We start from the raw sequence: 13,994 nt of genomic DNA on the forward strand, positions 1-13,994 counted from the left end.
TCCTTGTGGTCCTGGGCCATGGAAAGGAAGGGGGGCCGGAGGAGCTGCTGCGAGCAGGGGCTGAAAGAGCTGTTTCCTTCTCATGAGGGGCTGGGTTAAGTGGGAAGGTCACTAGACCCCGTCCCGCCCCGAGGGCGGAAATCTTAGACCTTTTCTGCTGCAGCCTCGCGCGAGCTCCGGGGAAGGCAGTCGGGGAATTGCCGAAGAGGCAGATCCAGGCTCCGCGCTGGCAAACATGCCAGTCCTGGTTTTCCGACACGCCAGCCGCCTTCTCCAGACCTCCGCGGAGTCCAGTCGCGAGCTGACGCCCTCGAGCCGCCACGCAGCAAAAAACCCGGCCTGTGATCTCCGCGCCTTTTGGAACGGAGTCCAAGCGCGGCGGCCCTGCCGGGTGCGGGGCAGCTGCAGTCCGGGGCGCACCGGCCGGGTGGGCCGCGCGGCGCTGACGGACCCGCACGCTCCAGGGGCCCAGGCACGCGCACTCCCCGCGGGGGGCTGCGACTGAGGCGCGCGGGGCGGCGGCGGAGCCCCTCGGGGCGGCTCCGGGCGGCGGTCGGGCGCGGGCTGCAGTGCGGCGCGCGGCCGGCAGCGGGCAGCAGCGGGCGCGGGCGGCGGCGGAGCTCGGCAGCGGGCGGGCGGCGCCGGCGGTGCCCGGGGCGCGCTCACACACACACACACACACGCCCTCGTACACACTCACACACGCTCCGGCGCGCACACGCGGCGCGCAGGCCGGAGGGAGGCGGCTCGGCGGCGGCAGCGGCTGTGCTCGGCGGGCGGGCGGGAGGGCTGGCGGGTGGCCCCCGCTCCCCGGCTCCGCGGCCCCGTGCAGCCCGCGCGGCCCAAGCCCTCGGACCCGCCCCCGGGGGTCGCCCGGCCCCCATGTCCTGCAGCGGCGGCGGAGCAGCGCGCGGCCGCGGGCGGCTCTGAGGAGCCCGGAGGGAGCCGGCGACGCGGGGACCATTGTACCCGGGACCCGGAGGCGGCCAGCCCAGGTAAGCGCGGCCCCGCGCGGGCTGGGGCGCCCCGCACCGGCGGGCAGGACGGCGGCAGCGCCGGGCGCCGTCTCGGAGTCCCAGCCCGGGGCTGCTGCCCGCCGGAGCCGCACGGGTCTCCCTCTTAGGCTCACCCCAGCCCGCACCCCGTCCCCGTCCCCGGACCCCGGCCGCCCGCAGTCCGGACACTGCCAGATTTGATGCCGGCGCCGGCTTCGCAGTGTCCCCGCAAGGACCTCCCCCTCTCAACCCCCCCCAACAGCCAAGGACAACGTGTGTGGCGGAGCGAGGAGCCGCTGCCCCCGCGGGAGCCGGGCAGTGCCCTCGGAGGCACCCCGGGCATCCGCAGCACTAGTGCCCTGGGGGTGCCAGCGCTGGGGAGACCCTGTGGAGATGATCCCGGGCAGCTTTTGGCCAAGGTTGGCGGCACAGAGAGCGGCGTGGCATCGGTGGTGCCAGCTGTGAATTGCGAGGGTGCCAGGGGACAAGTGGGCATCTGGTGCGGCAGCCCGGCAAGGGGGGCTTCTGGGGGAGGGCGGCAGGAGAGCTGAGACGGGGGTCAGGGCTTTCTGCAGGGAAAGCAGGCGGAGGTTGGTGAGAATGGGGGTGCAGGGGAGCGTTCTCTAGCCTTGGGAGGGGGGAAGCTAAGAACCCCCAAACTCGGTCCAGTCCTGTCTGGAAGGGATGAGGAGGGCCCGGGGCCGCTCTCGGTTGCGTTTCTGCCCATCCCGGGGAGTGGCCTGGGAGCCCACGTCTGCTTGGCATCCTAGAAGCTGTAGCTGAGGAGTCTTTCCTCCTTCCTCTGGAAATTACTCTGCCATTTCCTCCTTGGCTCCTGGCACCTCCTCCCCCAGTGCCCACCTGTAGGCATGCCCCCTGCAGCTCCTGCCCAGACTCAGTCCCCAGCTCCCACCTGGGGTGTGCCCCACCCCAGGCCCAGCACCCCCAGTCTGCACAGCTCTGGCATCAGGGTCTCCATCCTGGGGTTTCTTTCTGACGCTGAAAGCATGACACCCCAGCCTGAGGACTTGCACCCAGAAGAGCCCCTGGGCCTCCCTCCTGCCCACCTCCTGGGGGCAGGATGCTGGGGGAGGTGGGTCGCTCCTAAGATCCTCCACCTAGGGGCCCGGGAGGGCAGCCTGATGGGTGCTGGCCTTGCCCACTCTTGCCCAGCCCCGAATCTGCTCTTTCCCTTCTAGGGGCAGCCTCAGCCTGTCCCTGCCTCCGTAAGAGTCTGCTCCCACCCCCATTTCAGCCAGAGTTGGTTGACATCCTACCAGGCGCCAGGCATTACCCTCGCTCAGCGCCTGGGTGTAAGGACAGGAGAGACAGGCCCCGCTCTGGAGCCCTCCCTCCCCTTCTTGAATTGTCCTCTAGGTGAGGGCTGATAGGGGTGTTGCCTTAGGAGACCCTTCCCTCTCCTGTCAGGATCCAGGTCACCTACCCTGGCATCTCCCTCCAAGAGGCTGCCAGTTTCCAGCGCTGCGACGAAAGGGAGGGCTGTTTCCTTGCTGGGACCACCCTCTCAGAAGCCAAGAGCCAAGTTCAGAGACCAGACCTGGGGAGTGAGAGTAGAGGGGGGACATGCAGTGGGGCTGGCCCCTTCCCTTGCCTTCCCAGACTGACAGCCTCCCCTTCTCTGCTGGGCCGGTGGTCTGGGGCCCTGGCACCATCCCCTCCCTCCCTCTTCCCACCCCACGCCTGGGCCCCGTGACATCACCGCTCCTCCGAGCACCTCTTCTCTCTCCGCAAAGCCACAGCATGCTTGGTGTCTTCTGGGCCAGGGGCCTGGACCCCAGTGCTGCCTGTGGCATGCCGGCAGCCCCCCAGACCTCTCCTTTTCTCCCTCCTTGAAGGGGTGGGGGCCTGTCCTGCCCACCCCGGCCATGGGGCAGCTCTGCTGGGAAAGGGGTGGGCCTGAGGTTTACTTCTCTCTGGTGTGAGCACCTGGCGGGGCGGGGTCCGCAGTCCCCCTGGAGAACAGAGGCTGCTTTCAACCCCAGTGCCCTGGGGACTCGGAGGGGGTCAGAGACCTTGGTGGCCCCAGGCGTTCCTGCCCCACCTCCAATGAGCCCTACAGTTCCAGGCTAGACCTCCCCTCCCCAGCTCACCCCAAGCCACCCAAGCCTCCCTCCCAAGCCAGGGCTCTGTGCCCCCATTTCTGCTCCCCACTGCCATTTGACCATTTTCCTTTGGGTGGCACAGGTGGGAGTGAGATACGCAAATTAATTCCAGTCCCTCTCCCCTCTTGTTCCTGAGGAGCAAGTGCCATTTACATCCTGATTCCCTTTCCCACTCCCAGGAACCCCAGCAGCCCAATCCTTTCTTCCCTCTGGTGCTCTCCTGCTCCTTTGCACCCCAGGCCGGCTCCAAGGGCTCCCCTGGGCAATCCCTCCCTCACCCCACTCCCTCCACAGGTCCCACAGGTGCAGCTTCCTTCCCCTACCTGGCCCCCTGGCCCCCAGGGCCCTTCACTCCCTGGTCTATTAGGATGAATCCAGGGACTGTGGAAAAAGACCGGAGCCCAGTGGGGAAGGCAGGGCTGCCCCTTCCCACACACACACCGTAGGATCCTGCAAACTGCCCAGCCTCCCCCAGCCGTGCCTGCAGCCTCCCACCTGCCCCTCCCAGCATCCTTAGCTTGCCCCACCGCCACCTCCAGCCTTCACCCTCTGTTCACCCTTTAGCGGGCTGGGCCAGGCCGCCCCATGCCCACCCCCAATCGCCTGTCGCCAGGCGGGGCAGAGCCTCAGCAGGCCTGCAGGGGTCAGCATTGCAGTGGGCAGGCAGGACGGCAGGCAGGGAGGAAGGCAGGAGAGGTGACCTTGCTGTGAGCGAGGGAGCAAGGCCAGGGAAGGAAAGGCTGGGCCGGTGCAGCCGCACTGGGAGACGGGTCAGGACCTGAGGGCCCTCTGCGAGCCACTCTCCCGGGGGCAACAGTGCCTGGAGCTTCAGTTTGTCCCACCTGTTAGTAGACTCTGCCCCCTACAGCTCCTCTGCCAGGCCGGTCATCCCTGGCATGTGGCAGGCAGACAGGTGCTACCTTGCATGGGGGCAGGGCAGCTTGAGTTGGAAGTCAGGGGATGGGGCATCAAGGGCTTCCAAGCTCAAGGCCAAAGGATCCCCGGAATTGCCCAGGCCGACCCTTCATCGGCTGGGTACTTGTTAGGGGCAGGAGCTGATCCGTGGTGTGCGGGCCGGAGTTAGGGGTACGGCTGAAAGGGCAGATCTGGGGTGTGCCTGCCGTTTTGCTGGTCCCCTCTGCCCCCAGCCAAGTCTGCAGCAGCCCAGGCCTCCCCAGCCTGCACCCTGGGCTGGGGCCTGGGTCTGCGACTGAGATCTACTGGTCTCCCAGCTGGCCATGGCCGGAGTCCGGGACCCAGGCCAGGAGGGGAAAAGTTCCCGTGGGGCTTGGGCCAGGGCGGCCAGCACCCCCAACGGGCAGTGCTACCGTAGAGGACAAGGTGCCTCTTGGCCTTGCTTCGTGCTTGTTGGGTGATCTGGTGGAGACACTTCATCCAGCAATCTGGTGCTCAGGAACTGGATGTGGTGATGTGGGAGATGGCCCAAAACCCATCCTCACTGGGGGAGAGGGGCTAGGGTTGGCTGGATTGGGGCGGCGACATACAGGTCTGCTGGGGACAGGTGAGGGGACAGCTGGAAGGCAGGGGAACAGGTGGATGTCAGGTGAGCAAGGACAGGCCCTGGGCAGCTAGGCCCTGCCCCAGGCTCGTGCCAAGCTCATGCCTAAGGGGCATTGTGGGTGACAAAGAATATCAATGGGGCTGGTCCCTTCTCGCCCCTCCAGCCCTGCTGCTGCAGAAGTCCAGAGGGAAGAGGCAGGCGTGGAGGGCGCCCCTCCTCCCCCACCCCTCGTCTCTGCCCACCCCTCTTCCCCCTCCCTGCCTCCTTGTTCTCTCAGGACCTTGATTCCTTATTGAATTTGATGGACCGTTTTCAATAACTGCTTCCCCCAGGGAAGTGAGGCCGGGAACAGCAGGGAGAATAGCCAGTGAGGGGGACACGGGGGGGGCGGGAGGCCCCATCCTGAGCAGAGGACTCGCCGCTGGCATAGGAGCCTCCTCGGAGGCACTGAGGCCCCCCAGGTGGGCAGGGGCTCCCAGGTGTCCTGTGGGCACTGGCCGGCAGGCGGCCCATGCGGGCCGGGGAGGTCAGCCCTCCTCTCGGGGCAGGTCACCAGTCTGGCCGGGTGCCGGAGCCAACCCGTGCCAGGCCCTGCCCGGGTGCCCACCTGGCTGGCCCGGGGAACGCCAGCCAGTGGTGCCTGGTGAACTGTGCCAGGTTCATGGCCACGGAGGCCCCTGAACCTTCCAGGTTAGCGGGAGCAGCCCTGCTGGGCCCCATCCAACTTGTTTCTGGAGGGCAGGGCTTTGGTTTCACCCACGCAGAATTCCCTGAGGCCTGGCCCAGAGTTGGCAGACAGCGTGGACCTGTGGAAGGGGCTGGATGGTGCCCAGAGCCTGCGCCTGGAGTTCTGGACCCAGGGGGTTGAGAGGCAGGCTGGTGCGTCGGGCCCGCTGGGAGCCGGGGGGCTCTGCAGCTCGGCCAGGAAGGGCCCCCTTGGGAGAGGTGTGCCGCTTGAGGGGCTGGGGCGCGAGCAGATTGGGGTGGTGAGCTGGGATCGGTCAATTCACGTGGTTGAGTGAGCGGGGCCACAGCCGGGTGGAGGGGTGGGTGGGGCCCAGTGGGGAGAAGCATCAGGCTTCTGCGTGTCTGAGTGCGCGCACACACGTGTGTATCTGTGCGTGGGTGTGTGTACCTTCAGGTGCGTGCCGGGCGGGGAGGGGCTGCCGGGCGGGCGGCAGCTGGACAGCTTGTAAGAGCTGCGCTCATCTGCATCTGCGCGCCGGGCGGCTGTAAACAGCAGCTAATGAGTGTATTTGTAGCGAGGTGCGTCGAGGTGCGCGGGGAGCTATGACAGAAAGCGCGGGGGGAGGGCGCCTCCCCGGCCCTGTGCCCAGCCAGGCAGGGCCTGTGCCCTCCAGGGACCTGGCCTGGCCCCGCCACGCCTTCCCGCCTGCTGGCTTGGCAGCTTCTGCCGCCTCCCTCTGCTGGGAACAGGTCCTCGCCTGGCTGTGTGGCATGCCCGGCTGGGCGGGGGGCGATCTGTGGGTGCCTCTGGGCGTGCGGATCCGGGCCTCTGCACGACGGCGTGTGGGCCTGGCAGCGCGCGGGCGTGTGCACACACGCGCGTGTGTGGGTGTGACTGGCTCTAGCTGGCTTTGTCTGATTCTGTGAGGGTGTGTGCCTCCCTCCTCCAGAGTCCTAAAGGGAGGACAGCGCCCCGTTGAGGTGGTGAGCCTTACAGTGGCAGAGCCCAAGGGTGCTAGTAGACTTGGCACGGGCCACTGGCCCCGTTCCTTCGGTGCCCTTCTCGGGAGTGCAGTTGCCTGGGGGCTTGCGGGGCTGGCTGGGACAGAATGGGGATGACCCCGTTTTGGCCACTGGGGGAAACGGGAGGGACAGGCCTGTGCCCCAGCTCCAAGGTTGCTGCTTGTAGCAGAGAAAGGGGAGCATGGGGGGGCTGCAGAGCCCGCGTGGCCCTCTGGTCCTAAAGCCCCCAGGAGCAGCAGAAAGGGGAGGGGGCGCCGAGGGGCCGGTCCAGGGGTGCAGGGGGAGGTCTCGCACCTTGCACCCTGCCCTTAGTCAGAGTAGGGTGGTGGGAGGTGTGGGAGCACGCGAGGGGCGCTGGGCGAGGAGGAGCGGAGGAGAGAGCCGTGTGGCTAATGTGTCCAATTAAATTATTTCAAACCCTGCCGCGGCAGCTGCTCCCGGCGGGGCTCTGGGCACAAATTGGATCCGTCTCATTACCATGGGGTGGTGTCAGCGGGGCCGGAGAGCGGGGCGCCTCGGCCAGCACCCAGCATGCCCTCTCCCGCTCTGCCCGACCTGGGCCTGGGCCGGCCGCCTCCAGCTTTGGCTCACCCAGCGCCCCACGGGTTCCCCGAGTGCTCCAGGCCCAGATATTGGGGCCCCCTGCATGCTTCCTGGCCGCCTCTGACCCCGGTCCTTAGCAGCCCCAGGGCCCCTCTGAGTCCTCACTTTGTTTCTCCGGGATTGGGGGTCTCGTGCTCTGAAAGGGGGGCCTGGCTCCTATCACCCACCACACACCCCCTCCCCTCTTCCGCTCATAACGCTAGCGATGATGGCAGCAAGTGGTCCCATGTGTGCCCATGGGGGTGAGGGGCAGGGGGAGGATGGCTTGATTAAGCTCAGGCTCTGGAGTCAAAATCTATCCCTTTAGATCCTGGCAGAGACACTCTGCTGTGCCCTTGGAGCAGGAGACCCCACCAGTCTGGCCTCGGTTTCCCCGTCTGTTAAATGGGCTGATGACGGTCCTTAGCTCCCAGGCTGGTGGGGAGGAGGAGTGGAGACAGCGCGGGAAGAGAGCTTAGCAGAGAGCCCGGCACGTAGTAAACACTCAACCACCGGCAGCTGTTGTCAACACGATCCTGCCCGAATGATTGATATGTGGGATGAGGGTTCCGGAAGCTCCGAAGAAGACAGGCCCGTTTCAGCCTTGGTGGAAGAAGTCAGGGAGGGCTTCACAGAGGCGGTGTCGGCGCGTTACCATCAGAATATCAAAGGCGGGTTGAGCGCTCATCCTGTGCCAGGTGCCCTTCTAAGCACCCGCCGTGCAGGAGCTCGTCCATCCTCTGAGCCACCCTGGGAAGTGGGTGCTTCCAGTTAGAAGGCGGTCTGAGATTCCAGCCCCACCAGACTCAAGAGCGCACGGCTCACGGCCTTGGGTCTGAAAGGAAGACTGAGCAGAGGTGAGCATCAGATGGGTGGGGATGACCACACACAGTCTGACAGGTCTTGGCCAGCTGAGGCAGTGCTTGCGTGCTTGAACGTGGCCTGTGGGGCAGATCGGATGGACCTGGCATCCTGAGGTAGGAAAACCATGTTGCGGTGGTGGTTATTAAGGCAACGGAGAGCCATGGTGGCTTTTGAGCAGACTCTGAAGAACTGGCTCCACGGCAGTGTGGAAGGCGGGGAGCCCGGAGGCTGGCGGGTATCTGGAACTAGAGTCCCAGCCATCAGCAGACTTGCCCTTACCTCTGTCCGGCCCCTCCTCCGCCTCTCACCTGCGCTGGATTGAGTCCCAAGCCCCCACATGGAGAGGCCTGCAGGGTCAAGCCAGACGGGGGCCTGCCCTCAGAGAGCTGGCAGCGTGGAATGGGCAGTCAGGGGGCCAGCCTGCTGCAGACGGGCACGAGCGAGCACCCCAAGGGGCGTACCTAGGAGGTGGGCTATCAGAGAGGGCCTCCCAGAGGAGGATGTGGAGCCAGGGTGCCCAGGACACAGGGAGGCTGGCTCAGGGCCCAGGGCCCCGTGGACACAACTAGAAGGCGTCCGAGGATGGAGGGGTACCCCAACCCCGGCCGCGGGCATCAGGGCCAGGTCCTGGGCGAGCTGCGTGGCTCCTGCTCCGGCTGCCAGGCCTGGGCTTCAGAGTCCCACCAGAGCCAACCTGTCTCCACGGCAACTAGGCGGGCCGCCTCCCTCTCCATGCCCACGGCCCCTGGCACGGGGGCCCGTTCACAGCAGGGCCTGGGTACGTCTTCCCACTTCCCTCGGAGGTTGTCCCAGGGCAAACGCCTTCACACGGAGGTGCTGGCAGCACACACGCATGTTGGCATTTGGGTCCGGGTGCACACACAGTGTGCGTGTGTGCCCCCCCGGCAGGAAGCGGGGAGGCGGGGATGATCTGTGTTGCCCACCCACCCTATCACGGGGAGGCTGGGGATTTGTCCCCCTGGCGGGGAGGGCATCAGGTGGGCACCAAGGAGATGAACTGCCGGCTGCTGCCTCGGGGGCTCCTGGTAAGGAAGCCAGCCGGAGAAGGGTGGTAAGAAGGGTGCAGGCCAGGAGAAGCAGCAAGGGAGAATCTTCTAGCAGTACCCAGTGGGTCTGCAGATTGCCTGGCGCTTGACATCCGTTATCTCATTTGATCTTCGCAGCAACCCTGCAGGGAGATATTATTATCACTGTTGTTACAGATGAGGAAACTGAGGCTCAGAGAGGTGGAGGGTCCTGCCCAGGTCACTTAGCAGAGCGAGGATGAGATTTCAAGTCTGCCTGCCTCTAAGGCCTACGTTTTACCCGCACCATGGCCCAGTGCTCCCGGAATCCCGCTGGGAGCTGAGCCACCTGTCTCTCGGCCCTTGACTGGGAAGTGGGCGCTGGGCACTGGTCCTGGCCGCAGAGCTGGACTCAGATGGTGTCCCCAGCACCTCCATCAGTGCTTGGGGTGTCCCCTCCAGCCTTTGTTCTCGGGTCTCTGGAGTGACCCTCCTTGCTACCCCGCCTCTGGCTCCCTCTTTACAGCCAGTGTAGAGAGATCCCTCACTCAAGGGGAGGCCCAGAGAAGGGGGTACCCCTCACTCCCTGCTTGGCACCTGCCAGCCCTGGAGGAGTCTGATGAATTGGTTGGGTATGCCCCCCACCCCCAAACCCCCTTCCTCCCTCTCCAGCCCCCGCCTGGTTGGGGAGTGCGAAGGGAGCGATTTCACAGCCTGTCAGCTGAGGCCTAAAAATACCCAGAACTCCGAGATGCCTGGGCAGGGGGAGGCGAGAGCAGGGATCAGGGAAGGGGTGGGGGGGAGCAGAGTGGGATGATCACTTGGCCAGGGGAGCCCTCACAGACCCACGGTCCTGCTCGGGAGCGACGGCAGACCCTCCGTGCGCGGGCCCCTCCTCCGGCCCCGTATCTGGCAATGACAAAGAAGGAAACTGGATAGCCAGGGTCTTGGGAGCTCAGCTCAGGTGCTCAGACCTAGCGCAGGGGGCTTGGTCTCAGGCCAGAGCCTTGGACCCCAGGCCCCCGAGAACCTCCTGGCAATGCCTCTTTCCCCCTCCCCACCCACGTGTTGGCTGGGTTCCTGCCGGCTTCCTTCCTGCCGAGGGAAGGTGCCTACTTCAGTTGGGGGAAGGCAGTATGGATGGAGGTGCTGGCGGGGACACGGTGTGACATGGAAGCCCCCCAGGCACTAGCGGGGGGTGGGGGCGGAGAGGAGAAGGGGTGTGGTGGCCCACGTCCCTGCCACGTGGCTGTGCCCTGCAGCACGTCACTCGGCCTGCACCAGTGTGCATACGTGGCCCTCCCGCGGTCGGCCTGCCCGTCTCGGTGCTGAAGGCTCGTGGACATGTGTGATGTGGTGGGGCTCTCCTGGGTACAGATCAGGTGACTGCACGGATGGTGGAAGCATGCACAAGCACATGTCTTTTCATGCAGACACAAGACCGCCTTTGTGCCTCCCACGTGGAAGCAGGATGTTTTGCAGGGGCACGTGGCGGGCCCCTCTTGGCCACCAAGCAGGGGCTGAGAGGGTCCTGAGGGCAGCAAAGCAGAGTGGCGTTAAAGAGCACAGAGCACGGGGTTCAAGGCCCGGATCCGCCTTGGGCAAGGTCCTAAAGCTTCCAGTGCCTCATCCCCCCTTCTGTAAAATAGAGATAATAATAGCACATGCTTGAGCATGTTGTTGGGAGAAGCCGAGGAAGTAACATATGTTAACTGCCTAGAGCCATGCCTGGCACAGGGTTAGCACCATCGATGCGTTAGCTTTTATTATCTTGTCTCGCCCTTTGATGCTACAGGTGGCAGAACCAACGCCCAGAGAGGGCAAGTAACTTGCCCCAAGTCACACAGCAAATTAGTGACGGTGCCAAGACTAGGACCCAGACTTCAGTGCCTCAAGACAGGGCTTGCTTCAAGTCTAGGATCTCATAGTACTGTCCCCCTTGGGGCCAAAAGAAGCCCCCCAAAATTCAGGGCTGCAGCCCCACTGGTGTCTGGGACCTCGATTCTGTCAGGGCCGGGCTGGGATCTTGAGAGCCTGGAGAATCCCCTGAGCGGGCCTCAGGAGAGTGGCCTCAAAGTAGCCAGCCATCTGAGTTAGAACCACACCCCCGGCTGGCTCTGCATGCTTGGCCAAATCACGCCAGCCTCCTGAGTCTCGGTTTCTTCCCTATAATGGGATTGCAGGAATACCCGCCTTATACTCACCTTATCGGGTTGCTGTGGGGGTCAATGGAATCCCACCTAGAATGTCTGCTAGGGCTGGTTCACGGTGCCTAGAAGTGTTCAGCAGTGCTAGCTGCCGTGAGAAACCATGCAGAACCTTGCAGCCAGTGCTGTGTCAATGGTGACTTTCTCTGCTTCCCTCCCAGCCCTTGGCTCTTCTTGCTCCTTCCCACATGCCACCCCTCACAGCACTGGGCTCAGACTGATCAGGGACTGCCTGGCTGGAAAGCAAGGCTGTCTTCATCTTCGCGTGCTGCCCTCTGCCCAGGGGGGAACAGGACTCACCCCTTTAGCCCCTGAGCCCTCTGCACCTGGCCTCCTCGCCCACTTGCTGTCTGACCTTGGACCAGGACCATTCCCTCTCTGGGCTTGGAAGGTGGAGAGGCTAGGACCACACTGTCCCAGAGCCTCCTGGTCATGCTGCCATGTGACCCAGGGGGGTCCCTGGCTCAGCCCGCTGGAGGGGGTGGCTGTTGGCAGGAAGGGAGGTCAGCCGGCTGCCCTGGGTGAGTGGACCATCTGGGGCCTGAGCTGGCTGGTGGCCTGCTGTCATGCCCGCCCGCACCTGTGGCTGCGTAGAAGGGTGTGCAAGCCCAGCTGGCTGGGCACTGACATTGGGGGAGGCTCAAGGACAGTGACATAGAGAGAGCCCTTCTTGGGACCCTGGGAGCTGCCACTCCAGCCGTCCTCCCCCGCTATCCTCCCCCTTCTCCCTGGGGTTTTCCATCAGCAATTCCTCCTTCCTCCCTGTCCTTCCTCTCTCCTTCCCCTTCCTGGAGTCCCCCGGCATCTCTCTCTCTCTCTGCCTCTTCCAGTTCTGTTGTCCTGACCATGTTCTGGGGTGTCTTCTCCCTTCCTCGCCCTCTGCAGAGAGGAGATTTCTCTCCCTCCTGCTACTCTGGCTCCTGCGATGCCTCTCTCCTTCCCTCAACGTGTCCCCGTTTCTCTGGCTCCTTCTGGCTCCCTCGCTGCTCTGAAAGTCTCTCTCTCTCTCTTACTCTGCCCGGGCATGTGTAGGCTCCATCCAGCCTCTTGTCCCCTGAGACTCTCCCCCTTCAGAGCCCCTCCCTGCCCAGCACCCCCACCTCCCTTCTTCCAGTCCTGGCGGCTCCTTGCTCTTCCACAAGCCCCACTACCCTCAAAAGTTTCCTGGCCTCCTGCAGATGAAAGGGCCCTGATCCACGCAGTGCCTGTGGCTGGTGCTGCTACGCAGGACCTCAAGAACCGCCCCCACCACCACCACCACTGAGAGCTGAGAAAGGGGGTCAGCCCAGGGCCCAGGGAATGGCAGCCTTGACTCCTAATTAGCAGGAGGTAATTGCCTGGAAAAAAATTTCATTTAGAATGAGACTCTGAGTCTCCGACTTAGAGCTGAAGCAGCTGATGGTCCCTGAGGAACAGGAGCGGGGAAGCAGCCTGGGTCAGGGTCCTGTGAGGTCCCACCAGAGATAAGAACCCCTAAGACCCCCTTCTCCCACTCAGCTCATGGGCTGCAGTCACACCATCTTCATCTGGCTCCACTACCCACTCTGTGACTTGGGGGAAGCCAGTCTTTCCTTCGAGCCTTAGCTTTCTCTTTGGTAAAATCAGAAAAGGGCTGTCCCTGCCTGCCTCACCCCTCAGTGTCACAAGGGTGGACTCAGACCCAGCCTGGGAAAGCACGTAGCAGGCTGTAGAGTGCTGCAGGAGTATGAGCTGTGACTCTCTTCTTCCATGTGGCTCTCAGCTGCAAGGCGAGGGTGATGAGGGTGACAGAGGGGTGGGGTGGTCTTGGAGAAGCCTAAGGGGCAGCGAGGCCCTTAGAACATGGAAGGATCAGGAGGTGGAGAGTGCTGACCTGCACGGTTCAGAGCGCACAGATGTTTCTCGTGCCAGTTTCAACACTCACTGGTGGTGCCACCCTGAGCTGTCAGTTCACCTCTCTGGACCCCATTTTCCTCATCTGTAGGATGCTGAGCATGATGCTTCTTCCCAGGGATGGGAAGGCTAAAGGAGATCGTGTTTGCAGAGCTCTTAGCACAGCGCTTGGCATATAGTAAGTGCTCAATAAATGATAGTAGGTATGATATAGACTAAGTGAAAATTATTATGCTACTCCTTGCTTAGATCCAGAGAGGCTGTGGTTTTGGGTGTTGTCTTCAGGTGGTTTCATTTGTTTGGCTTTTTGTTTTTGGAAGTGGGGGGAATTCCTGAGAGGCTGATTATCAACCAGACCCTGAGTTGGGGGGAGGGGGGTGTGTGGACAGGAGTGGGCTGCAGCCCTGGCTTTCTCCCCTGACACTCCACTTTTTTCCTAGGGAGGGGCTGTGGGCCAGCCTTTTATTTGGGTGGGTGTGGGTAGGGGACCTCTGCCCTGGGGCCTGTTTTGCTGTCAGTGGGACTGGCCCAGCAGCACGAGGCAAGACTGATGTTTGTTTAAACAAACCCACCCCACCCACCTTGGAGAAGGGATCAGGAAGTTTCACCTAGCCCAGGTCAGCGTGGTGCTCAGAGGTGGCTCTGACTGGTCCGTGCCTGGAATGGGCAAGCTCAGACCACTAGATTGCCCCGGGAGGGGTGAGGGGGTGTTGGTGGCCAGACCGACTGCCGTTCCTTCCCCACCCACTCAGTGCCACCACTGGGAACCACCTCTGGGTCCCAGCTCCGGAGCGCAGTGCCCGCGCTGATCGCCAGGAGGCAGTGCTGCGGGATCCCCCGGCAGAAATGGGGTGTGGCATTCACGTTAGTGGTGAGGCTGTTCTTGTCCCCGTCGGACTGCTGACCTCGGGTTCTCGGCATCTGAAGACCTGACCCTGGGAAAGAGGACTCGAGGTTGGCTGGTCGCTGCCGCGGCTTCAGCTTGGGGGTGATCAGGGAGGAGTTGGCAGAGGAAGGGGCGATTCTGAAAAGGTTCTGGCGGCCGGGATTTCTCTCTTCAGGGGCAGTGCAAAGGGCGGCCTGAAGGAGGGCAC

The 13,994-nt window shown here is 63.8% G+C and overlaps 1 protein-coding gene across 1 annotated transcript in view; it reads left to right on the forward strand.

The window, feature by feature from the left end:
* Positions 1–235: 235 nt before the first annotated feature.
* SYT7 (synaptotagmin 7) overlaps positions 236–13,994 on the forward strand; it is a 59,550-nt gene continuing 45,791 nt past the window's right edge. Inside the window, exons 1-2 of the mRNA XM_058306187.1 lie at positions 236–472; positions 590–995. Of these exons, the coding sequence (XP_058162170.1) occupies positions 236–472; positions 590–995 (643 nt within the window). The remainder of the gene's footprint in view (positions 473–589; positions 996–13,994) is intronic.

Source organism: Dasypus novemcinctus, chromosome 10 (assembly GCF_030445035.2).
Source record: "Dasypus novemcinctus isolate mDasNov1 chromosome 10, mDasNov1.1.hap2, whole genome shotgun sequence".
Taxonomy (NCBI): Eukaryota; Metazoa; Chordata; class Mammalia; order Cingulata; family Dasypodidae; genus Dasypus; species Dasypus novemcinctus.